At 37.7% G+C, this 25,095-nt stretch overlaps 2 protein-coding genes and 1 long non-coding RNA gene across 4 annotated transcripts; all 3 read right to left on the bottom strand.

Annotated features, from left to right (window-relative positions):
* Nucleotides 1-251: 251 nt before the first annotated feature.
* Nucleotides 252-3,992, bottom strand: LOC142533275 (uncharacterized). Its single transcript, XR_012816709.1, has 2 exons — nucleotides 2,576-3,992; nucleotides 252-2,396 (listed from the first exon to the last, which is right to left on the bottom strand). It is a non-coding gene; the product is annotated as an uncharacterized LOC142533275 (long non-coding RNA).
* A 746-nt stretch (nucleotides 3,993-4,738) lies between these two features.
* On the bottom strand, nucleotides 4,739-6,527 carry LOC142533274 (nascent polypeptide-associated complex subunit alpha-like protein 2). The gene is made up of 4 exons (XM_075639982.1): nucleotides 6,375-6,527; nucleotides 6,191-6,287; nucleotides 5,378-5,496; nucleotides 4,739-5,292 (listed from the first exon to the last, which is right to left on the bottom strand). Exons 1-4 carry the CDS (start codon nucleotides 6,420-6,422, stop codon nucleotides 4,942-4,944), a joined length of 615 nt encoding a protein of 204 aa, XP_075496097.1. The 5' UTR covers nucleotides 6,423-6,527; the 3' UTR covers nucleotides 4,739-4,941.
* A 1,256-nt stretch (nucleotides 6,528-7,783) lies between these two features.
* On the bottom strand, nucleotides 7,784-9,377 carry LOC142533214 (uncharacterized). 2 transcript variants are annotated; one of them, XM_075639895.1, is made up of 3 exons: nucleotides 8,938-9,377; nucleotides 8,306-8,392; nucleotides 7,784-8,195 (listed from the first exon to the last, which is right to left on the bottom strand). In XM_075639895.1, exons 1-3 carry the CDS (start codon nucleotides 9,256-9,258, stop codon nucleotides 8,061-8,063), a joined length of 543 nt encoding a protein of 180 aa, XP_075496010.1. In that variant the 5' UTR covers nucleotides 9,259-9,377; the 3' UTR covers nucleotides 7,784-8,060. The 2 variants fall into 2 exon arrangements, with proteins under 2 accessions (XP_075496010.1, XP_075496011.1); XM_075639896.1 differs by lacking the exon at nucleotides 8,306-8,392.
* Nucleotides 9,378-25,095: the final 15,718 nt, after the last annotated feature.

The following is a 25,095-nucleotide window of genomic DNA, read 5'->3' as shown; positions in this document are numbered from 1 at the left end:
ATCAGAAGATGCCGTGAGAGAAATTCCAAAATGAAGTGTGCCATTCAAATATCGAAGGATGCGTTTCACGGCCTTCCAATGAGAAAGAGATGGGGATTGCATGAATTGACAGACTTTGTTTACACTGTAGGCAATGTCAAGACGAGTGATCGTCAAGTATTGAAGTGCCCCAATCGTACTCCTATACAAGGTAGCATCAGGAAAATGATCAGCATCTATGGAAGATAATTTAACACCAGTAGCCATTTGAGTAGGAAAAGGTCTTGCATCATTCATCTTTGTACGAAGTAACAAATCTCGAGCATATTTAGATTGTGTGAGAAAAAGAGAACCAGATGAAGACTTAACAACTTCAATGTCCAAAAAATAAGATACATCACCAAGGTCTTTGAGAGAGAATTGACAGTTCAATTGGTGAATGATGGCATCAAGCTGCGTCTTGTTGTTCCATGTAATTAAAATATCATCGACATAGACAAGAACATAGATGACCGATGTAGTAGTGAATTTAATAAATAAAGATGCATCAGCTTTGGACGCGATAAATCCCATGGATAAAAGGGAGTGACGCAGTCGATCAAACCAAGCTCGCAGAGCTTGTTTGAGACCATAAAGAGCCATGTGTAGTTTACACACCAGATTCTTGTTTGGTTGACTGATTTCGAACCCTGGAGGTTGGGTCATGAACACTGTTTCAGAGAGTGTACCATTTAGAAAAGCATTATTGACATCAACTTGCTACACACTCCATCCTTGTGAGATTGCAATGGTTAACACAATTCTGATTGTGGTTGGCTTATCCACTAGACTAAAGGTTTTAGAGAAATCAAGCCCCGGAGTTTGTGAGTAACCCTTAGCAACTAAACGAGCCTTGTGCCGAGCAACCGAACCATCAAGATTGGTTTTAGTTTTAAATACCCACTTACAGCCAATGAGAGGTGTATGCAGGGGAACCTCGACTAGAGACCATGTGTGATTTTGCATCAACGCACCATATTCAGAGTGCATAGCAGCGCACCATTCGGGACGAGATTGAGCATCTTTGAAGTTTAGAGGTTCAGAGTCTGCTGAGTTGGTAGTTATCAAGACCTTGGGTTTGTATATTCCAGCTTTAGCACGAGTAATCATGGGATGGTGATTCACAGGGGGGGAGAGGTGGTTGCCACTGGAGAAGATGAAGTACCTAAAAACTGTGCAGGTGGTTGGGAGATTGAAGGAGAAAAGGATGAGACAGGAGACTCAGGAGAAATGGAAAGAGAAGATGATGACTGAATATGCGGTAAGTATAAACAAGAAGAAATAGAGCTTGTATTAGTAGAAATAGAACATTTAGAATTTGAAGGAGAAGTAAAAGGAAAGGTGAGTTCATCAAATTTTACATGTCGTGAAATATAAGTTCTTCCCGAGCTATTGATGCATTTATAGCCTTTATGAAGATCACTATACCCAAGGAACGTGCACGGAGTTGATCTAAATTCAAGTTTATGAGCATTATATGGGCGGAGGCAAGGAAAACAAAGGCATCCAAAAGTACGAATAAGGGAATAGTTAGGGAATTTGTTGTAAAGTTTCTGGAGTGGGATTGTGCCATGAAGACCTGAGGTGGGAAGCCTGTTTATAAGATAAACAGCAGTGGAAAAGGCATCTTCCCAGTACGAAAGTGGCATCGATGCATGAGTAAGGAGAGAAAGTCCTGTTTCCACAATGTGACGATGTTTTCGTTCAACAAGGCCATTTTGTTTAGAAGTGTAAGGACAAGAAAATCGGTGAATGATACCACAACTTTGAAGAAAAGGGGTTAAACATTTAAACTCCCCTCCTGAGTCAGTTTGAATACACTTGATTTTTCTATCCAACTGTAGTTCAACATGTTTCTTAAAACGCATGAATACTTGTGCGACTTCAGATTTAAGTGTAAGAAAGTATATCCAAGTGTAATGGGTATGAGCATCAACAAAGCTTAGGTAATAGCGAGATCCATTTCTTGAAATGGTATGAGCAGGTCCCCACACGTCACATCAGATTAATTCAAGGGGCGGGGAGACATTAGTGTTTGAAGAAGAAAAGGGTAATTGATGACTTTTTCTAAGTTCGCAAGCATTGCAAAAATTAACAATTTCATTTCTGGAAAAAGGAACATTACAACTACGCAAAACTTGCTTGACTATAGAGGAAGTAGGATGTCCTAGTCTAAGATGCCATTGTGCTAAGACTGGAGGAGACAGACGGGCAGTAAGTGTATGGCATGGCTCTTGATTTTCATTATTGGATGGAGGAAGGACAGAGTTGAAGCAAAGTGCTTGTGAGGAGGAAATTGAGACAGGCATTCCCATATCAAACTTGTAGAGACCGTCATGCAAAGTCCCATGGAGAATGATTGCTTGTGTTGCTAGATCCTTCACAAGACATAAACGAGGATGAAACTCAAAGAAAACATGATTATCTTGAGCAAATTCGCTCACACTAAGAAGATTTTTAGTTATCATAGGAACTCGAAAAAGATTACTTAAAATGAATACACGAGAGGAGCAAGGGGAATATAATCGAGACTTGCCAATGTGAGAGATGGACAAACCTGCACCATTTCCCATGTGAATCTTACCATCTCCAATGTACTCGCTCTTAGTGGAAAGGTTGGAAAGATCATGAGTAACATGATTGGAGGCACCAGAATCTGGGAACCACCATTCTTCAGGTGATGACTCAATTTTAGTGGTAGTGAAGGAAGTTGCTGGATAGGATTGAGAAGGCCGCGGAGGTCCAGAAAAATGCGGAGTTGGTACAAAATATTTGTCAAACCTGTGATAACAGATCTCAGCAACATGACCTTGAATCCCACAAATTTGACAGGTTGGGTTGCCATTGTTAGTGAACCATGGTTTTCGACCTCCTCCTCAACCAAATCTTCCTCGTCCACTACTTCTTTGAGACGAAGGAGATGACTGACGTGGAAGGGTTTGATTGTTCATTTTCCTTTGCTGAGGAAAAACAGCAGTGTTTGTTGTAGGTGGAGATGCACCATTGAGGTTGTGAGATTCTAGTCTGCTTTCATGAGACATGAGAAGGGCACTGACTTCAGAGAAAGTGAGAGAATCGGTTTTGGAGGTAATATGCACCACAACTGAATCATACTCAATCCCCACACCACCAAGAATTTATAAAGCTTGATCCTCATCTGAAATGGGATGACCACATGCAGCAAGTAAATCCATGAAGCCTTTCATTTAAACAATGTAGTCCTTCATGCTTAAATCTCCTTTTTTGAGTGTTTGGAGTTGCAGCTTGTAGTGCATCACCCGAGCCTTTGAGGGTGTAGCAAACAGAGTGGACACCCGTGTCCATAACTGAACAGATGTATCACATCCGATCATTTGAGCTTGGACACTTTCACTCGTGGATGCCAAAAGGAAAGAAAACAAGAGATGGTCCTGACGGCACCAGGCAATGAATGCTGGATTGACAATCTCCGAAGCTCCATCATTGAAGATGACACGAAAAGGAACAGGGGGTTGAGTTGAGATGAAGCTTTCAAGACCGAGTCCTCTTAGTCCAGCTAAGACCTGTAGATTCCATAGGAGGTAATTCTCGTTTGTTAGTTTAACAGAGTTGATCTGATTTGCCGGGTTTACGAGTAGGAGATTTGGGTTGGTGGAAACAACACTTGATGATGAGATGGAGCCAGGATCAAGAGAGGCGTCAGCCATTTCTTGATGGCTCTGATACCAAATTAAAGAAACTGAGGAGGAAATCTAAGAATTGTATTCCATACCATATTCTGTATCTGAGACGTAATTACATTTATACTTAATACAACGAATAAAACTTTGACACCTAACACCAGTTTGTTATAACAAACACAACGATTTTATTCTTTCTGTTAATCATGTGATGTATTTCTTCATGGGCTTTGAGCATTTGTGGGTTTGTTCTGATTCATGGGCTGCTGTTCATTGTTCTGAGTCATGGGCTATGTTCTTCTTCTTTAACTCACCCAAGCATTTGCAAACAAAGGTTTAACTCAAGACGAAATGGTTGCACTTTCTGGTAAATTTTCTTAACTACCCCACTACACTTTTGTCTGTTCTACCAGTAATTAACTCACAGTATATATATCGGGCACACGATAGGCCAATTCCATTTCACGTCATTTAGCAACAGACTCTACAACTTCAAGTCGACTACTAGCCAAGATCCGACCTTGGAGATTAAGCAAACCAGTTGAAGGCAGCATGCCCACAGGGCAGCACAAATCCTCATCTGGTGGTGCCCATGGACCCTTTCAACCTTGCTACGAGTGACGTGAGCTACTATGAAGGAGTTCTGGTGAGTGAGGCCTGTTCACCTCGGATCAAATGTTGCATACTGCACGACAAACACGAAACAAAGTGGTCCTAAACTCTCAAAATTTGTTAGGTTGGCAGAGAAAATTCGGCAACGCGATGGGTAATAACACAGGTGAGGTTCGTGTAGACTGTAAAAAGATCAACAGTTGAAAAGAAGCAAATGGTTTGAACTTCGAAGGATCTCTGAAGATGAACTGTTTTTGCCTTTTTGTTATCTCCAAGTAATTTGGATAGTGTAGAGTTGTATATTCAGGTTCTTGTCAAAGAATATTTTCAAATAACAAAGGGTAAGTTTGCATTATTGTCTTCAAAGCCATGGATTTCAGAACATTGATTTTCGAGTCCTGAATCCAATCTACCCATATGCAATCTAATGATCATGAAGGAAGCATGCATCACGCCCAGCAATGATATATTTCCTATAACCATAATCGAATGGAGCCTTTTCCATCGTTTATCTACTTTCGAATGAAACAGATAAAAAAAAGGCAGAGTTTCATGAATAAAATGTCAAGTTAATCAAAATGGTCGATTCCAAAACTTTTCTAACGCACGACCGCAAGGGAAAGCTAATAAAAATAACGATAAAATAATTCCTTCATGTGGTTAACTCCATGATGGCACTGACGATGTCTCCACGGTGAGTCTTGAGAGCTTTAACAGCCTTGGCTTTGGATACCCCGGCCTGTGTCATCACCAAATCAACATCACGAGCCTCGACTCCTGTCTCATCAACCTCCTCTTCTTCCTCATCCGCCTGTGCATTTGTAGCCGTAGCAGCTATTTCTGATTTCGCCATCACCGAACTCATATCCGGCATCCTAAATTGCTGTGCAGCCTGCGTCTGTAGTTGAGAGCTCAAATCCTCTATCTTGGCTTCTCCAAATATGATGTAAGTTTCCGAATTGGGGTTCTTAAAGACATCCGGGTTTGAGATGAAAAACATAATCTGTGATACAGACGGATCCATCAACCAAAATTCACAAAAAATAAACAGCAAAGTGGGAAAAAACTGAAATGGGAATTGGGTATACATTTTTGGTTCTCTTGATAGTCACCCTGCTTACTCCTGGAACGGGCTTCATTCCAAGTTTCAACATGGCCTTGCGACTCTTCTTCTCACTTCTGCTCTGCTTGGAACTTTCGTTCGAACCTGATTAATTTTCCAACCAAAAGAAATAACCTCCATCACTCTGTATCTTGATTTGAAATCCATGATACCGTAACAGGACTATCGCAACAGAGCACCATGTACAAAAAAATTCATTCATAAACACTTGTAGAAGCCACACTTAGACATGATGAAGCACGAATCAAGCAAAATCCTAAGAGAGTGATTCTCTATTATACAAACATCTGAGTGACGCGGAACTTGATCAACCAGGTGCTTAAAAGAATATCAAATGACTTATCAATGCCAACCACATCGATAAATTAATCGAAAACTAAAGTCTAATAGCAGAACAACAATTAGCATATAATGTGAAGCATTTGGAATCCAGAAACAAATAGCACAATCTAAATGGATAATGTTTAGCTGAAGAATTCCCATAACGTACAGAAAAATTTCTCAATAGCTGAACGTTTTACATTACAATGAGTAACCACTAATCCTATTAACCAGTAAGAAAAACACCATTTATGAATTTTATGCAGCCCGTAACATAAAATACAGCATAAAATAAATATTTACGTTCAAAAAGACATATTCCCCTCATTAATCTTAATCACACTGTACTTTCTAGATTACAGAAAACCAGAGAAAAACCAATACCACACAAATCATTCAATATGAGAACAAAATTAAATAATTTTTATTTTTATTTAAAAAAAAAAAAAAAAAGAACCTGGGGAGCCATCCTTATCGTCATCTTCATCGTCGGAATTCTCAGCGTCATCTACATGGTCATCATCTTCCTTCACATCTTCCACCAGAGGCTCATCCTTCATAAAAACAGATAAGGTTTGGTCCCAATTAACAAAACCCAAAATACACGTAGAATTTTTTTGATGAAAATATCAAAGAAATACCTGTATCTTTTTATGGGATTCAGTTTCTTCAACGACTGGACCTGGCATGGCGGCTTCTCGAACCGGGGTTTTCGTACTGTGAAAGTAGTGAAAGATAACGTGACTGAGATGCGTGGAGAAGGTGAATGAATATAAAGTTTGATTATTTCTAGGGCTCGCCGTTTCAACATTGGCTTGGGCTTCCGTTTCTTAGCCCAAGTCCGATATGTTACACATTCGGCCCATTTGAATTGCTTCGAGGAAAAATTGTAATGATAAAATAGGAGCATATATATATATATTTTTAAGGATAAAGTAGAAAAATAAGTTAATGTTCATGTGTCGTATGATTCCGTGGAATGTTTTGGAAAAATTTATCTTGAGATATTAATTTTAGAGAGAACAACGAATGTTTACTTGATTATTTGGGGTGAATATATAATCTCTCGGGGAGTCTACACATTCAATATATATGAGAGAAATTTCAATTTTGATCTTATGATACAAGTCCACGGCCCCAAATAATTTAGAGTCAACAGTCTACATGATAATGTAATTGATTAGAGATGTACGATCCGAATCGAATAATATTAAGTTCGAACTCGACTCGTTTAAGGTATATATAGGATCGAGCTCGATTCATGGCTCGAGCTCGGCTCGTTTTAAAATTATTTAAGTTCACGAATAGCTCGAGATTAGCTAGTTAAGCGGCTTATTTTCGAGCTCGTCGGACATTCTTAGCTAAAATATCAATTATGAGAATTAAAGAAGCATGCTTATCATTAATAGCATTTAAACGAACCGAGTTCGAGCTCGTGAACAGGCTCGCAAGCTTACGAGGCGAATACCCTTGAGTGCGAGCTCGGTACGATGAAATTGTCGAGCTCGAGCTCGCTTGATAAACTTAAGGAACGATCTCAAACAAAATTTTTACCGAACCATCGCTGAATACCTCGCAAACGACTTGGTTCATTTACATCCTTACCATTGAGGTTGCCGATGCTACTGGTAAGGCATTGTCACATCTGCAGCATCGGATTACTCTATATGATTATGGATTCCTTAGAAAAATGATTATCCTAACACCAAAGTTTGGTAACACTTCCACTATTCTCATCAGTCTTGATCCTTGAACCAACACATGCAGTTGAACCTCTATGAAAATATGAGAGACTCGTAATAGAAGCGAGGAAAATAATGCCTAAAGGATGTGTTATGTATTTTATATGTCATGAACGATATTTAAATAGTAGTTATTAGTAATTGTTGTTTTCATTTGAGTAATGTTTTAAACTAGTGAATTTAGACTTCTAACATTTTCTGTCTCTCACTCAAGAACACTTGACAAAACAAATGTCCGGCCTATCTGGAAGCATCACCTCTGGTTTTACTCAAATATCTACATCTCTTCAAACTGGTGGAACACAAAATCAAATGAAACATAAACACATAATGGCTTATATAAGGTGTAATAATAACTCAGCATAAGTGACGTTTGCACTGCATAAGAACAGCCATTACTAGTTAGTGCTTACTACAAATTGCAATTCCATGATATATATATACATAGCAGTAATCCATGCAAAAGTAATATCCTTGCGAGCAAACTCTTCTAGAGCATGGCCATCCATAAAACTGAAGGCAAAATGAGGCACTTCCCAGCACTTTCTGGTTTTTCCGATTCAGTTCCCGTGTTCATATTTCACTTCATGTAGTCGTCAAGGCTTGCCTCTTCGACGTCCTCAAGTTGTTCCAAGCTTCGTTATTAAAAGCATGGCAATGACCAGATGATCCAGTCCACATTTCACAAGGAGCAGATGAATCACAAACATAACAATAGCACTGCACCAAACAAAACCAAGATTGCAATCACATATTCTTACCATCTTAGATTATTGAAAACACACAGGTCAAGAAGCTTGGGATGAAAACAAATTAAAGTTACCACTAACCAGTTTACAGCGAGTGTCATGTGGAGTAATCAGAAACGGATGTTTTGCACAGGCATGTCTAGGATGGGGATAATCCCTACATGCCACCTATACATTAGGATCAAATATGCTTTAGGAAAATATGTCACTAAAACAAAGGACAACGAGTTGGTTCGAAAAAGGCATAACAGATATAAATCAAGAAACGCTTACTGCTAGATATCACAAATCCTAAGCGCCACAGTACTACAACTACTACTACCGGATAGTATTTATTCAAAGTCAAAGCATCAAGACCACAAAAAGGCATAAAGCAAGAGCTTTGAATATTCCTTCAGCAAACTGTTCTTCAATCAGAATCATTAATTACATACAACTCTATTTCGCATCATTACCCAGTTTTCACCCAAATAAACTACATTATCATAAACCAAGGGGAAAAATATAACTATTTGTTGTAGAACATGAGCCAGTGGTCATATTACTGTATGCATACGAGCGCACAGAGGCAGATACATGAATTATTAACAAATAAGAAATAACAAAATCCATGAAAACCCCCTTCACATCATCCGAAAAAAGGCGAACCCATTGGCAAGATTTCCAACTATTAATGTTTAAACTTCGTAAACATTAATAAAATGAAGGAAAACCTGTCCTTTTTCGGCAACCACACGGACATCGGGAGAGGCGGCATCATCCAGATCCTCAGAAATACCTAGCTTCAAGATATCCAACTCATCGTTGTGATTGAATTCAAGGATAAAACACTCTTCTTTTTTCTCGATTTCCTTAAGTTGGCCCCGATTTTTCAGGCAAAAAATGGGCTTCAAAGGAGTGTCCTTTTCATCAGGCGAAGGGTAAGAATCATCGATTTCGATGATTTCTCGTTCTTTTTCCACCATTGGAGAGGTTCTCTGTACCTTGGGTGATTTTACAGGCAAATTTACAGCCCTTTTTGTAGTGTATTTCATGGAGAAGACGAGGGGTTTTAGTGTTGATTCTTGCAAAAAAGAAGACGTTTGTCGTATGATTTTTCAAATTTCAAAGCGAATGGGAAATTGCGAGAACGATTGTACAGAATTAGACACGGGCCGGGCTGATTCGATTGAGCCCAGTTGAGTAGCTAGTCAAAATATATAATGTGAAAAAATTACATTTTAAATTATTGTTATTCATAAATTAAAATTAAATTAAATATTTTAAAAAATTGTAATAGGCTTTACAGTGTTTCGATTATTTTTTTCTACAACTTAACTCATATAACTAACTTAAAGAAAAAAAAATAGTCATCACAATTGTTTAATTAAATTGATATCGAAATGTGGTAGCCTTATAATATAATTTGTTTAGTGATCAAACCATGAGTTGAACTCTTTACTATCTCTGCGTTTTGATGGAAAGATTTGAGTGGATTTTGATTTAAATTCATACATCAAATTCATTGTATTCATTTGGTTCGAAATTAGAATGAATGATTTGAAATCATTTATTTAGTTAATTACTTTTTTTTGCTTCAAATTCTAATTCAATGTCCAACCTATCAAATTCATAAATTTCAAATATTTTTATTCAAAATCCCCTCACAAATCCAAAATCATTGATCCTTATGAAGATGGTATTGCCTAGCTATGGTGTTTTTGGGTTCTTGATAGATAATTTATATCGTATGATACAATAAATAAAAATATATTCATAGTGTTTGTCACGAAAATTGCGAGGCGTGCCAGGCACGTGTTCGTGCCAATTGTGAAATGATCTGACTTCTTTGTCAAACGTTGCGAGTCCCGATTCGACCGTTAGTTCTAATTCCCTCGGTGTGGCTTCAAAGCGAAAAATATAAACTGAGGAATATAATGAAATTGAAGAGAAAATCCATGAACAACATCAAATTTAATTACATTGTTATGAACACAAACGACATTTTTTACAAGAAAATTGGAGGAATATGCCAAAATCTAAAGAAACTAGGATGCTAGAAATTGAAAAATATGCAGATAAAATATTGAGAGAATTGAAGAAGCTTTTGTTGCAGCTTTGTTGGATGTGTGTGTCTCTTTCTTTCGGATTCCTCCTTATGCTTTTGTCACACTCCACGGGAGAGTTTCAACCGCATTCCATGATCACTCCACGATCTTCTATCTTGGCTAATGGCTGTAACCGGCCGCAACTTTCTTTCACTGGGCCAACTGCAACTCCACTGGGCTTTATCTGTTGGGCTTCTCTTATGGATTCTAAAATAATGAAATGATTTTAGGCACAACAACTGCCCCCCTAGTCAATTTGGGCCAATGGCCAATTTGGCTCATTTTGGCTATTTGGCTAATTTGACCAATTTGGTCCAGTGGGCCATTTAACTACTTTGTTTGGTCATCTAGCTATTCAAAGCTCAGCGTACTGTCATATGGTTTTGAAAGGAGTGGTTCTATGGATCTGAAGAAGAATTGACAGCTAGAATGCATGTTCTTCCTCCAACAGGTTAGATCCGAGTATGCTTTCCCTGGCCCCTTCCTTATCTCTTTTTTCCTCATTCCGTTCCCCCAAATCTCCATCAACACCCACCGATCTTCCCGAAGAAACCGCCGATTACATCGCCTTTGTAATGCCATCCAAGTTTCTGAAAATTGTCATCATCAAATTTTTTACATCAAGCCACACCTTCTCAAGATAGGTATATTTCACCATTTTTCCCAATCCTCTATCACAAAAACACAGTAGAATTTACCACATTTCATGCTGCACTCAAGGTGTTTGTGCTTATGTTTGAATGAGTTTTTTGATGAGCAATACCTTGCAACACTCACTTCTTGCACCTCAACAGAGCAACTTCCTTGGTGTGCATATTCAGAGCTTGGTCTATAGCTTATGCAACTTATATAATCTTCCATGTGCTTACAAGAAATGCACCAGCACAAGGAATTGTGATGCTTCACCAAATTCACTGAGGATGATATACCATTTTCTGGAATCTTGGCAATCCATAAATTAAAAAAAATGGCAAGATTCATTCCATCTCACAGAAAAGTGACATGTTCCACATCAATGACAACATATAGCGCATACATAGCATAGCTTTGTTGATCAACACTCAATTTTTTCTCATGTGGTTCTCATTTATTTTTCATGAAACGTGGTTGGAGAAATCAATTATTTGAAAATCTCAAAGCCCAATGCAAGAAAGTACCTTAAAGATCAACGAAGATGAAAATTCCTCATGGTAGTGCTGCTGGCCAATCCAAAAGAAAATGAACAAGCTTTGATGAATATCTCTGTCAGCAGCTGAGCATATACATTTGGACTGTCATGCACATTGAGAGGAAATAAAATACGTAGGCTAGGGACAGTAGGTGTACTTTTTTACACTTGTTTGCCATGGTTTGGAAAGTGTCTTTTCTGGTGTGTAGACTTGAAAAAGTGGCTTGAAAGCCAAACTTTGTTATTGGAAATATGTTGTTTACCTTATATATACTGCTTGGGATTTGTTTACATGTATTTGTATTTTTGGCATTTCACATTTACAAGAGAAACTCTGTCAAAATTTTCTAATAAACAAATGACAAAAAAGCCTGTTTTCTTCAACATTGATGCAAACATGGCGGGTCAACACTGCTTGTTACCAATCAACTGTTAAACAACATTTTTCAAATAATATTCCCCAAGGTTTCAAGATATGCCATAAACAAACTTCATTTTTTCATCAATTTGGTCGACCAACACAACAAATATTTATCTTAAAATACATCAGCTACATCGGATTCCATGAGCAATCAGTTTATGTATTCACAATGCTCCATCATTATTTACAAACAATTTGAGCAAGGAATGGCTTTAAAAGCATATTCATCACATATTTACAGAAACTTCTTGTGATTCAATATTACAAAATTAACCAAAGTGACCATCCAGCCTACTTTGTACAATACTTCTCATCTATTCAATCTTTATAAAACATCTGTCTCCGGCTGTCGATCTTTCATCTGAGCCGGAGCTAAGATTAAATCCTTCATTTGTAACTCTTCTTCCTTGATACCTCCATATTCCTCCTCAAATATAACTCCAGCCACATCGATATCCCACAACTCCTGAGGCTGCACTTCGTTCACCAGCTGCTGCATTTTGGCTTTCCACTCGGAAGTTGCAGCGACTTCCATCTCTTCTTTAATGAACTTAGTCATCGAACTCCTCTATAATAGGTCGGACCATAGGTCTAGGAGAGACCATGGCAGTAGGTTTGAGAACCTTCTTAACTGCTTCTTTAACCTTTTGAGTGTCCATGTACACGACTCCTGGTTGTCCATCCACCTTATAGTTACGAAACTTAATTGGACAAAAAGCTCCATCATAATATATAGCTTCAATGGCATTAGAATTAGATTGATACGGCTTCCAATCAGCTTGTACCACTTCCACCTCATCCCCTTTCCACATCAACAATAATTAGTGCATGGATGATGGTACACAATGATTTGAATGAATCCAATCCCTCCCTAACAAAGCATGGAAGCTAGTACTGGAATTGACCACGAAAAGGGCTGATATAGAGGATCGAGACCCTACAGTAACATTTGCTGATAAAACTCCCAAGGTTTTGGTGGATTCTCCAGTAAAAGCCGCCACAGAGACTTCGGTAGGAATTAGGTATTCTACATTCTTCCCCAATTTCTGAAGGATTCTGTATGGTAAAATATTCACAGCAGACCCATTATCTATCAGTACCCTAGACAATGGCTTTCCATTAACATGTGCTATAATATAGATTGGTTTTATATGTTTAGTCATCTCATTGGTAGGTCGCTTCATCAACACTCTCTTCTCTTCATCAACAAGAACGCCAACGCAATCACTCAAACTATTGGTTTGAATGGATTCCGTAGCACTTTGGTTTCCAGTGGATACATCGGATTCAAACATCTTTTTGCGTTTAAACTCCTCTGCAACATTAATGAGCCAGTGGCACACTCGAATGAAACAAGAATATGACCTACCTTGAAGGTAGCTTTCTTGACCACATTTGAAACATCTGCTTATTCGTTTTCTTAAAAATTACTAGAAAATTTTTTTTTACACCTCACTTAGCATCGGCCGAATTGCATACACAAGCATAAAATATTTTTGACATCATTTTAAAATAAATCAACCAACTAATATTTAAAAAGTATAGCCCATACTATAACCTCTCAAAAACCACTCATAAATAAAACGTCGTAAAAATATCTTTAACATAACTTAAAATCATAAATCATAAATCATAACTAGTGCGGAAAACTAGCGTCGGTCCTCGGGTTATGAGCATCTTCAGTCCAGCAAAGTCAACCATCAAGACCTCCATTATCATATTCATAACCAGTATCACCTGCATCAATCACACCTAGTGAGTCTAAAGACTCAACACATCGTATCCTTGATAACAAATAATACGTATACAGACCAATATAACAGTAAAAAATACTTGTACTTAAAATAACATTTTCATGAAGATGCATAAACTTAAAACATAACATTTTCGTAAACATTTTCATGATACATAAAACCTTAAATAAAAACATTTTCATAATCTTATGCATAAAAATTTTCATAGACCTTTTCATATAAACAATAACATATTCAAATTTGTATCCATATTCATGTCAACATATTCATATCATCATATTCATATTCATATTCATGTTCGTGTTTGTTGAATTCAGATCGTGATTGTGACTCGTATTCTTAAACGTATTGGGCGATGGATCCATCTAGAGAAAACCACAGTACTGGGCGGCGGGGGACACCAGCAACACTCTCACCGGTGAACTGGGCCCTGGCCAACGTATTAACATATTCGTATTCGTATTCGTATCAATGAAAACACGATCGGCTCCCACTGAGATCATAACCCTCACGATATCTCCAACATGTAGTAGTCACAATCCCTTCACATCCTTCAACATGTCGTATTTCCATCACTTAATAAAAACATGCATATAATATCATTTTATTTTGAAATCAAGCATGCAACATATCTTTTAAATGTCCAATTTAAAGCATAAAAATCATAGACATTTAAAAAAGCATAATTTAACATCCATAAACATTTAAAAATCATAATTTAACATATTAAAATCATAAACATCCATAATAATTGAAAATAATCATATTAGCATATAAAATAGCATTTAGAATACTGCAATGACGTTTATTAATTTCTAGGTGTAAAAAGATCGTTTTACCACTGGCCGTATAATTTCTCGTTTTTGACATTTTGTAATGCCCGAGATTTGAGTGTGATACTTATGAATTGGTATATATTATGAATAAGGCGATAGAAGAACAGACAGGAAAAAGCGGCGTTGCAATTTTAGTGTTTTGGCAAAGAGAGACCGCACCCGCGCCAAGAAATTCTACCGCTTGACTGGCCAGTAGGGTACGTTTTTGGTGAAAGAAGACAGCGCACCCACGGTACCAGACAGAGCGTCCCCGCGGTGTTGCTACAGTAAGGTGAGCGCACCCGCCGTATAAAGCATAGCGCACCCGCGGTTCTTGCTTCTGGAAAAATTGATGTATATCAGTACACCGAGCGCACCCGCGGTCCAAGGTATAGCGCACCCGCGGTGCGACGTACAGTATGAAGATTTAGCCACATGTTTTACATGCAATTGAGATATATATATAGATCTTGATTCCTCACGATTTCAGCAGAAGAAATCGTGATTTTCCCTCAGCAAATTCCTCAAAGCTTCCCATACCTTTAAATCGTGATTTTGAAACATCCGTGTATCAGAATTTGAATCCGAACGCAGTATCGTGCTCCTCTCGCTACAACTGGACGTAAGTTTTACTACGTTTTGATATGATTTAAAAATATGAGGTTGATGGAATCGAATAGGATTCATATATGGTGTTCTAGACATAGTACACATCGTAGAATCGAAACCGGATTGAAGAACAGATATGGTATGGAATTATTATGAATTTCGGAAGATATTGAGTAGGAATCGATATCAGATTTGTATTGTTACTGATTATGAATTGAGAGTTGATTATTATTATGTGTGCTGGATATACTGATCAGTATGTATTTGAAGTCAGATCGAAGAACAGACTGTTTATACAATTGTTATAATTTATCGGATTTGATAGGATTGAAATGATGCCGATTTAGTATCAGATTATGTTAATCGATTGATTATGAGTTATGGAGATTGATATACACTGATTTGTACTACCGGTACTTGGAAATTGGACCATTGTGCCGTCAAAATTTGGTAAGACTGAGAGATCTTAAATTGAATTTAATATTGATACAGTAGATTGGATATTAATCAGAACAGAGTTTGAATTAAGCTATACATTGATACAGTGTATTCGATATTGTTATTGCCAGATTGTTTTGGACAGGCAGTGAGTTTGAGACTTCGACAGAACCAGATCGACAGAACGAAAAGAAAGGTATAAGTCAGTGTTAACCGGGAGATCGACTTGAGTCAGATTAGACTTGAGTTTCCCTAAACCACATACGTGTATGTTATTGTTTTCATATTTTTGTATGCTTTGTCTAAGTATGTTGATTTTATTGATGTATATAGAAGCAGTGAATAGCAGATAGTTATTGAGTGTGAGTCACTGACAGAGGGGCTAGATTTTGACAGAGCGATCACCGGCCCATTGCACCTTGTCAGAATAGGATTGGCAGACATGCCAAGTCTTTGGCAGATCTGCCAAGACACTGGACGTTTAGTGTATCGACGTGCTTAAGAGACAGAGCAGGTCCTTATTGCTGATAATTCGATACAGATCTGACCAAAGTCCAGAAATAGGAACGTACCGCCACCACGAACGGGAGGGTAGGTGGGAGACTTGTTACGTTCTTATTCAGACCGGGATCCCTAGATGAGAGATGAGTCGAGTCTGAGAGATTGAGTCAGAGTCTTAGAATCACAGAGTGTGATTCAGAGTCTATATTGATTCATATTTCTTATGTGATACATGTTTAGAATATGAATTACTGTTTGATATCAATTTATGATTTCAGATTATGATACATGTCTTGATATCTATTTCATGCTTTTATATATGCTGTTATATGAAATGCATGTATACATGATTTATACTGGGATTAAATTCTCAACGAAGTTATCCGGCTGTTGTCTTATTTGTATGTGTGCATGACAACAGGTGGGACGGGATCAGGGTCGAGAAGATGATGAGAGATCGAGATTAGAGTGGTGATTCTGGACTTTGATGTAGATAGGTTTCATTACTTTATTGTAGTAGTTGAACCTTAATTTGGAACTAGAATGCATGTTGTACAAAACTTGTAGTTTTATACTGTTTGTATATTAGATTAATCCCATTACGTTCCGCAGTTTAAAGAAAAAAAATTTATGGCCCTAATTACTTGATTAGTAAATTGATCCTAATAACGATTAAGAAGATAATTAGCGTCCGGGTCCCCACAACAGGTGGTATCAGAGCGATAGATCCTTTAGATTGAGATAGAAGATAGAATGAGCGGGGTAGATTGAGTTTTTTTCCTTGCTCGTGATTGTTAGCATGATTTATTGCTTTAATACTTGATTTCATGAATATCTGAATTGATTTGATAAGATATATGATTGAGAATGAATCAGACCCGATTCTTGATCACCTGTAAGATGATCGGAGGAGGATTGAAACAGAACTGTTATATCTGGTTACTGATGATTTTGATAATCAGATCTATCTCCTCGAGGAATCACAGAACAGAGAAGTATCTTGATTGATCAGATGGATGTGTCAAAAACTCTGATGGAAATACAGTTACAGAGGTTTCAGTCATTTCAACGGTCGATTTTAAGGGGTACTGAGACTTTTATTGATTGCGAAAGTTGGCTAGATGATATAGAGATACTGTTTGATTCACTTGAGTATCCAGAGGAACGAAGAGTTAAACTGATTGGACATCAGTTACGGGAAGTCGCAAAGAGTTGGTGGATTGCAACCAAGGAAGTCTTAGAACAGCGTGGTACAGTGATTTCTTGGAAGATCTTCAAAGTTGAATTCTATCGAAGGTTTTTCCCAGCTTCGTACCGAGAGGACAAGAAGGCAGAATTTGAAAATTTGAAACAGGGTCAACTAAACATTGCAGAATATGTTGCCCACTTTTCTACTTTGCTACGTTTTGCTCCTCACGTGGCTGAGAATGATGAAGCTGTGATTGATCGTTTCATCAAGGGATTGAATCCTGAGATATTGACATTGATAAGTGTGAGCCGACCCTATACTTTTATTGATATTTTGAGTAAAGCTAAGAGAGCCGAAGCTAGTCTAATGAGACGGAAAGGAGCTTCGTTTGTACTTCCAACATTGAGACCACAACAACCACCTCTCAGACTTGAGATTGGTGGCAGCAGTGGTGGAAAGAAAGATTATTTGGAAGCCAGAGGAAGACAGTTCAAGAGGTCTGGCAGCAGTTTGTCTGGTTCCAGTGGTTCTAGCCAGAGTTATACTGGAGTTTATTGCAGCGCTTGCGGAGGGAGACATCCCACAGAGCAATGCCAAGGAGTACTTGGTAGTTGCAACATTTGCAAACAGCAAGGACACTTTGCTAGAGTATGTCCACAAAGAGATTCCCGAAGAGTCCAGGGAACAGAAGCATCTGGTGACAGTTACCGAAGAACAGACCCCGGATGCACTTGATGATATAGTGACAGGTAGTTGTTCTTTATGATTATCTTGTATTGGGATTGATAGATACTAGTGCATCCTATACGTTATTTTTGAACGAATTGCATTGATTTATGCATTATCTGTTGAGTACTTATCTGCTGTAGTAGTTTATCTCTTCAGTTTTGGGAAGCGATTTGATATCAGTAAATTCTGTAAGCATCGTATACTACAGTGGGGTGAGAATGAGATTGAGTTAGCTGGTATTGTACTTGTGTGTCTGAGTATGACTGCATTACTTATATGGCTATGCTGATCAAGTACAGAGTTACCATAAACGGATTTTAGAAGATGGTAAGATTCGAACCTGAAATGGCCGAAGAATGAATATAGTACGGTAAGGATTCTAGATTTAGAATTCCTTTGATATCCGTGTTATTTATGATTTGAGTATTACCGAAAGGAGCAGAGGGACTCCTTATGTATTCAGTTGTTGAATATTTGAAGACGGTATTGAATATTTTGAAAACTGAGATACGGTATACAGAAACTGTTAAAATGTGAATCTTGATTGAGACAAGTTATATTCAGGGCTTGTTATATTCAAAGATGATATATCTGTTGATCTTAGCGGAGTGAGATCGTGATTAATTGGTCAAAATTGACGTCAGTGTTAGATATTGGCAGTTCTAGGAGTATTAGCAGGCTATTATCTATCACTGATGTTCTGAATTTGATTTGATATTTCGGTTGTTCAGAATGAATATTTGAAACAGATGGTAGACTGTAGAAATTTGATATTGTGCCAGTTGAATCAGAACTGATTTTGAGAATTAAAGCGACTCAGAAAGTTGATCAGAATGTTCGGAAATTGATATCGATAGTTGGAGCGGGGTATCAGTCAGAATATCAGGTATGTGGTACTGTATAGTATGTGAATAACTGACTTATTGTGTTAGATGTTTCGGATTTGAAACGAAAGATATTGTCAGATATGTACAGTAAGTAATTCAATATTCATCCTGGTGATCGAAAGAAAGTAACCAGGAAATTGATTATATAGCTTATCAATTCCTGAATGGAAATAAGATCACATTTCCAGGGAAATCGTGATGAAGCTATTGCAATGCTGCCGAAAGAGAGCATTGATTTGAGTTAAGAATGACTGACTGACCAAGTCTGCGAATTTTAATTCGTACATAAGAACGTACAGACAGGACCCGATGACAGAGATTTATGTCAGAAAAGTGGTCAGATTGCATGAAAAGCCGGAATTGATTGGATTAGATCATAATTTTCGGTTTATTTGTACATTGGCACAGTTTACAGTAGGTTCTAGGTACAAAGTGACAGCTGAGTACCATATATCATCCTCAAACCAACAGATAGTAAGAGCCGACTATCTAGACATTAGAAGATATACTTAGAACTGCAGTGCTTGATTTTGGCACTAGTTGGCAAGATTCTTTGCCATTTTGTGAGTTATCGTACAACGCAGCTATCAAACGAATATTGAGATGGAACCGTTGTACAGAAAGAAGTGCAGATTCTCTATTTATTGCGATAATATCTCTGTGGTACCTGAGAATGAACCTGACATAGTCAGAGATATAACAGAAAATTGGAATTGATTCGGAAGAGGATAAAGACAGATCAGTATAGACTGGATAAATATGCCGATATCAGTCGACAGCTGTTGGTAATTACAACAAGAGTTTAAATATTGAATGGATTTGGCACTAAACAGACTTGGTAACAGACGATGGTGTTGATCTATTTTGAGTTGTTGATTAGTATATACGGATATGTTATAGCCAGTATTTTGATATCGATTATATCAGAATTACCTCAAGTCGTATTATGACGTTATACTTCTTGAATTAATATTCCAGATTGGAATCAGAATCAATAGAAGAAGAATAATTCAGAATGAAGACTATTCCACTGCTGAAAATTCAGTAGAATTATTAAGGAATTAAAGAAGCTACTTGGGAAACAGAATCTGATATGAGACAGGAATTCCCAGAATTATGGCTCTGATGTGAGTATTTAATTCAGCTTCTATTATTTCTTCCTGTTTATTGCATTGGATCTTATTGCTTAGGAGATAATTGTCTGTGATTTCGAGGACGAAATCATTTCTTAGAGGGGGAGAAATGTAATGCCCGAGATTTGAGTGTGATACATATGAATTGGTATATATTATGAATAAGGCGATAGAAGAACAGACGGGAAGAAGCGGCGTTGCAATTTGAGTGTTTTGGCAAAGAGAGACCGCACCCGCGCCAAAAAATTCTACCGCACCCGCGGTGACTGGCCAGTAGGGTACGTTTTTGGTGAAAGAAGACAGCGCACCCGCGGTACCAGACAGAGCGCCCCCGCGGTGTTGCTACAGTAAGGTGAGCGCACCCGCGGTATAAAGCATAGCGCACCCGCGGTTCTTGCTTCTGGAAAAATTGATGTATATCAGTACACCGAGCGCACCCGCGGTCCAAGGTATAGCGCACCCGCGGTGCGACGTGCAGTATGAAGATTTAGCCACTTGTTTTACATGCAATTGAGATATATATATAGATCTTGATTCCTCACGGTTTCAGCAGAATAAATCGTGATTTTCCCTCAGCAAATTCCTCAAAGCTTCCCATACCTTTAAATCGTGATTTTGAAATATCCGTGTATCAGAATTTTAATCCGAACACAGTATTGTGCTCCTCTCGCTACAACTGGACGTAAGTTTTACTACGTTTTGATATGATTTAAAAGTATGAGGTTGATGGAATCGAATAGGATTCATATATGGTGTTCTAGACATAGTAGACATCGTAGAATCGAAACCGGATTGAAGAACAGATATGGTATGGAATTATTATGAATTTCGGAAGATATTGAGTAGGAATCGATATCAGATTTGTATTGTTACTAATTATGAATTGAGAGTTGATTATTATTATGTGTGCTGGATATACTGATCAGTATGTATTTGAAGTCAGATTGAAGAACAGACTGTTTATACAATTGTTATAATTTATCAGATTTGATAGGATTGAAATGATGCCGATTTAGTATCAGATTATGTTAATCGATTGATTATGAGTTCTTAAATTGAATTGAATATTGATACAGTAGATTGGATATTAATCAGAACAGAGTTTGAATTAAGCTATACATTGATACAGTGTATTCGATATTGTTATTGCCAGATTGTTTTGGACAGGCAATGAGTTTGAGACTTCGACAGAACCAGATCGACAGAACGAAAAGAAAGGTATAAGTCAGTGTTAACCGGGAGATCGACTTGAGTCAGATTATACTTGAGTTTCCCTAAACCACATACGTGTATGTTATTGTTTTCATATTTTTGTATGCTTTGTCTAAGTATGTTGATTTTATTGATGTATATAGAAGCAGTGAATAGCAGATAGTTATTGAGTGTGAGTCACTGACAGAGGGGCTAGATTTTGACAGAGCGATCACCGGCCCATTGCACCTTGTCAGAATAGGATTGGCAGACATGCCAAGTCTTTGGCAGATCTACCAAGACACTGGACGTTTGGTGTATTGACGTGCTTAAGAGACAGATCAGGTCCTTATTGCTGGTAATTCGATACAGATCAGACCAAAGTCCAGAAATAGGAACGTACCGCCACCACGAACTGGAGGGTAGGTGGGAGACTTGTTACGTTCTTATTCAGACCGGGATCCCTAGATGAGAGATGAGTCGAGTCTGAGAGATTGAGTCAGAGTCTTAGAATCACAGAGTGTGATTCAAAGTCTATATTGATTCATATTTCTTATGTGATACACTTTCAGAGTATGAATTACTGTTTGATATCAATTTATGATTTTAGATTATGATACATGTCTTGATATCTATTTCATGCTTTTATATATGCTGTTATATGAAATGCATGTATACATGATTTATACTGGGATTAAATTCTCACCGGAGTTATCTGGCTGTTGTCTTGTTTGTATGTGTGCATGAAAACAGGTGGGACAAGATCAGGGTCAAGAAGATGATGAGAGATCGAGATTAGAGTGGTGATTCCGGACTTTGATGTAGATAGGTTTCATTACTTGATTGTAGTAGTTGAACTTTAATTTGGAACTAGAATGCATGTTGTACAAAACTTGTAGTTTTATACTGTTTGTATATTAGATTAATCCCATTACGTTCCGCAGTTTGAAGAAAAAAAATTTATGGCCCTAATTACTTGATTAGTAAATTGATCCTAATAACGATTAAGAAGATAATTAGCGTCCGGGTCTCCACACATTTTCTTAATTTCATTGACTCTAACATGTCCCAAATAATTATTTAAGCCTACATGAATTTTCTCATATTTTTATTTCGCCTAATTCGATGATTTTTAAATTAATATTTAAATGTGACGTATTAATGCGTTTTAATCCCGAATTAAACCAAACCTTAATATAAAATTCCCAAATTGAAAACTTAGACTTTTAATAATTATTTAAGCTTAAACCTAATTTTTCATAATTTTATAAAACTTAAACTAGGCTTTTCAATTAACTCGTTAATTAGCGTTTCGTGCAGCGATTAAATCCCGAATAAATCCAAACTTAATATTTTGATCCCAAATTTTTAACATAACCTTTTTATGATTTATTCTACCCTTCCAAGTCATGAGCCACACCCGTTGACCCATTGATTCAGTTTTAGCTTCTAAAATCTTATTTTTGACCCAGTAACGAACACACCGAGCCATCTCCTAATTTACTCGAGCCACGCCCGAGACACCTTGAGCCAAAACCTAGCCAACCCATCTAGGGACCCTCCTGACCAAGCCCAGCCCGAAATACCAGCCCTGGCCCGCTCAAAAGCCTCCTGGAATTTGCTCCAGAATCCTGCACGTGAGTGTGTGAGTCTCCCATGAACAATAGGACTCCTATCTAGTCTAGGACTCTTCCAGCCGTTAGCCATCGAGCCCACCTGACCCTAGACATCCCTGGACCATGCCCAGACTCGACCCAGACCAGCCCACTCCCTAGAACCCAGCAGCGAAGCCCCTGAACCAAAGGACAGCAGCCTCGCCCAAAGCATCCCTCACGCTACTGCTGATATATTCTTCGTGGAGGTTCTTACCCAGGATACCACCGAGCCCAGCCCTCAACCGAGCCACCCCCCTGAAATTCTCGGTCGATCACCAATTCCCTACGGGAAGAGTCCTATGCAGCGTAGACTCTTCCCTAGCCTGGCTGCATGCGTCCTAGCCCTATAGGACTCCACCAAGCCCTCTCCCCCAACCCTACTCGAGCCCCAGCCAGCCCTGGCCAAGCCCCAAGGGACCATGCAAAACAACCGAACCCTGCACCTTACAAAACCCAAAACAAACTCACGCCCTCTTCCCTTGTTCCAGCTTAACGTTTCTGTTTATTTTTTTGTCCAGCGTTTTGTGTGAGTGCTTAGGACCCTAAACTTGGGTAAAAACATGCTTGATTATATCCTAACTCATGGCAGTCCCTTTTCTATTATACATGAAACGTCTGCCCTTTTTATTGCTTTAAAAGTACTAGAAATTTTTTTTTCTTTAAAATTTTCGGCTTTCACTAAAATATTTTTATAAAATATTTTGCCCCTTAAAATAAATCATCAACCAACTAGCATTTAAAAATCAAGTGAAATAGTCACAAAATAAAATCGTCTACTGTTTTACCAAACCTAAAGAAAGCAATAATTTGAAAAGAATAGCTCATACTAAACCTCTCAAAAATCTCTGAAAAGTATAAATAAATAGTCTTAAATATCTTTATCTTAAATCAGTAATCATAAAACATAATGCGGAAAATAGTAGCGCTGGTCCTCGGGTTGTGTGCACCGACAGTCCAGTAGGATCATCCGTCAAGGCCTCCCTCAACCTCATCTGCATCCATCATACCTAGTGAGTCTAAAGACTCAACACACCATAATCTTGATAACAAGTAATACGTAATACAGTCAACATATAACAGTGAAAAATACTTGTACTAAAAATATCGTTTTCATGAAGATGCATAAACTTCAAACATGACCATTTTCATAAATATTTTCATGATGCATAAACTTAAGCATAAACATTTTCATGACGTGCATTTCATAAACCTTAAGCTTTTTCCTTTTTCCTCAACATGACATAAAACATTTTTCCTTTTCCTTTTCTTTTTCCTTTGTTGAATTCATATCGTTAATTGTGACTTTCCTGATCATGATCATAAATCGATTGATCCATCTACATGTAACCATAGTACTGGGCGGCGGGGGACACCAGCAACACTCTCACCGGTCAACTGGGCCCTTGACCTATCATTTTTCGAATAGAAATACGATCGTTGGGGCTCCATCCGGGGCTTTTTCCCATAAATGGGCTCCCTCTGGGCCTTTTCCGCTCACGACATTCACATTCTTACCGTTACCACAAAACCGTTACCACATATTCGTAATGATGGAAACACGATCGTCGGGCTCCCACTGGGACCATAACCCTCACGTCGTCGCCAACATTAACGAATTAGTCACAATCACTTCACTTCCTTCAACATTTACATTTTCATCACTTTATAAAAATCATGCATAACATAACATTTTGTTTTTGAAACCAAGCATGGAACATGTCTTTTAAATGTGTTCCTTAAATGATAAAAATCCCTTAGACATTTAAAAATCATAAGTTAATCATGAACATTTCATAAACATTTAAAAATAATCATAATATCATAAAAGTAGCATTTAGGGCACTGCCATGACGTTTACTAATTTTTAGGTGTAAAAGGGCCGTTTTACCCCTAGACGTAAAACTTCCCGTTTTTGACATTTTCTTGAATTCATTGACTCTAACATGTCCCAAATAAATATTTAAGCCTACAAGAATTTTCTCATATTTTTATTTAGCTTAAATCGAGAACTTTTAAATTAATCTTTAAATAAGACGTATCACTGCGTTTTAATCCCGAATTAAACCAAACCTTAATATAAAATTCCCAAATTACAAACTTAGACTTTTAATAATTATTTAAGCTTAAATATAATTTTTCATAATTTTATAAGGCATAAAACTAGGCTTTTCAATTAACTCGTTAATTGCGTTTCGTACGGCGATTAAATCCCGAATAAATCCAAAACTCGTTATTTTGACCCCAAATTTTAAACATAACATTTGTAATATTTATTCTACCCTTTCAAGTCATGA

This window comes from Primulina tabacum, chromosome 18 (assembly GCF_025594145.1).
Source record: "Primulina tabacum isolate GXHZ01 chromosome 18, ASM2559414v2, whole genome shotgun sequence".
NCBI lineage: Eukaryota > Viridiplantae > Streptophyta > Magnoliopsida > Lamiales > Gesneriaceae > Primulina > Primulina tabacum.
This window is presented reverse-complemented; position numbering and strand designations above follow the sequence as displayed.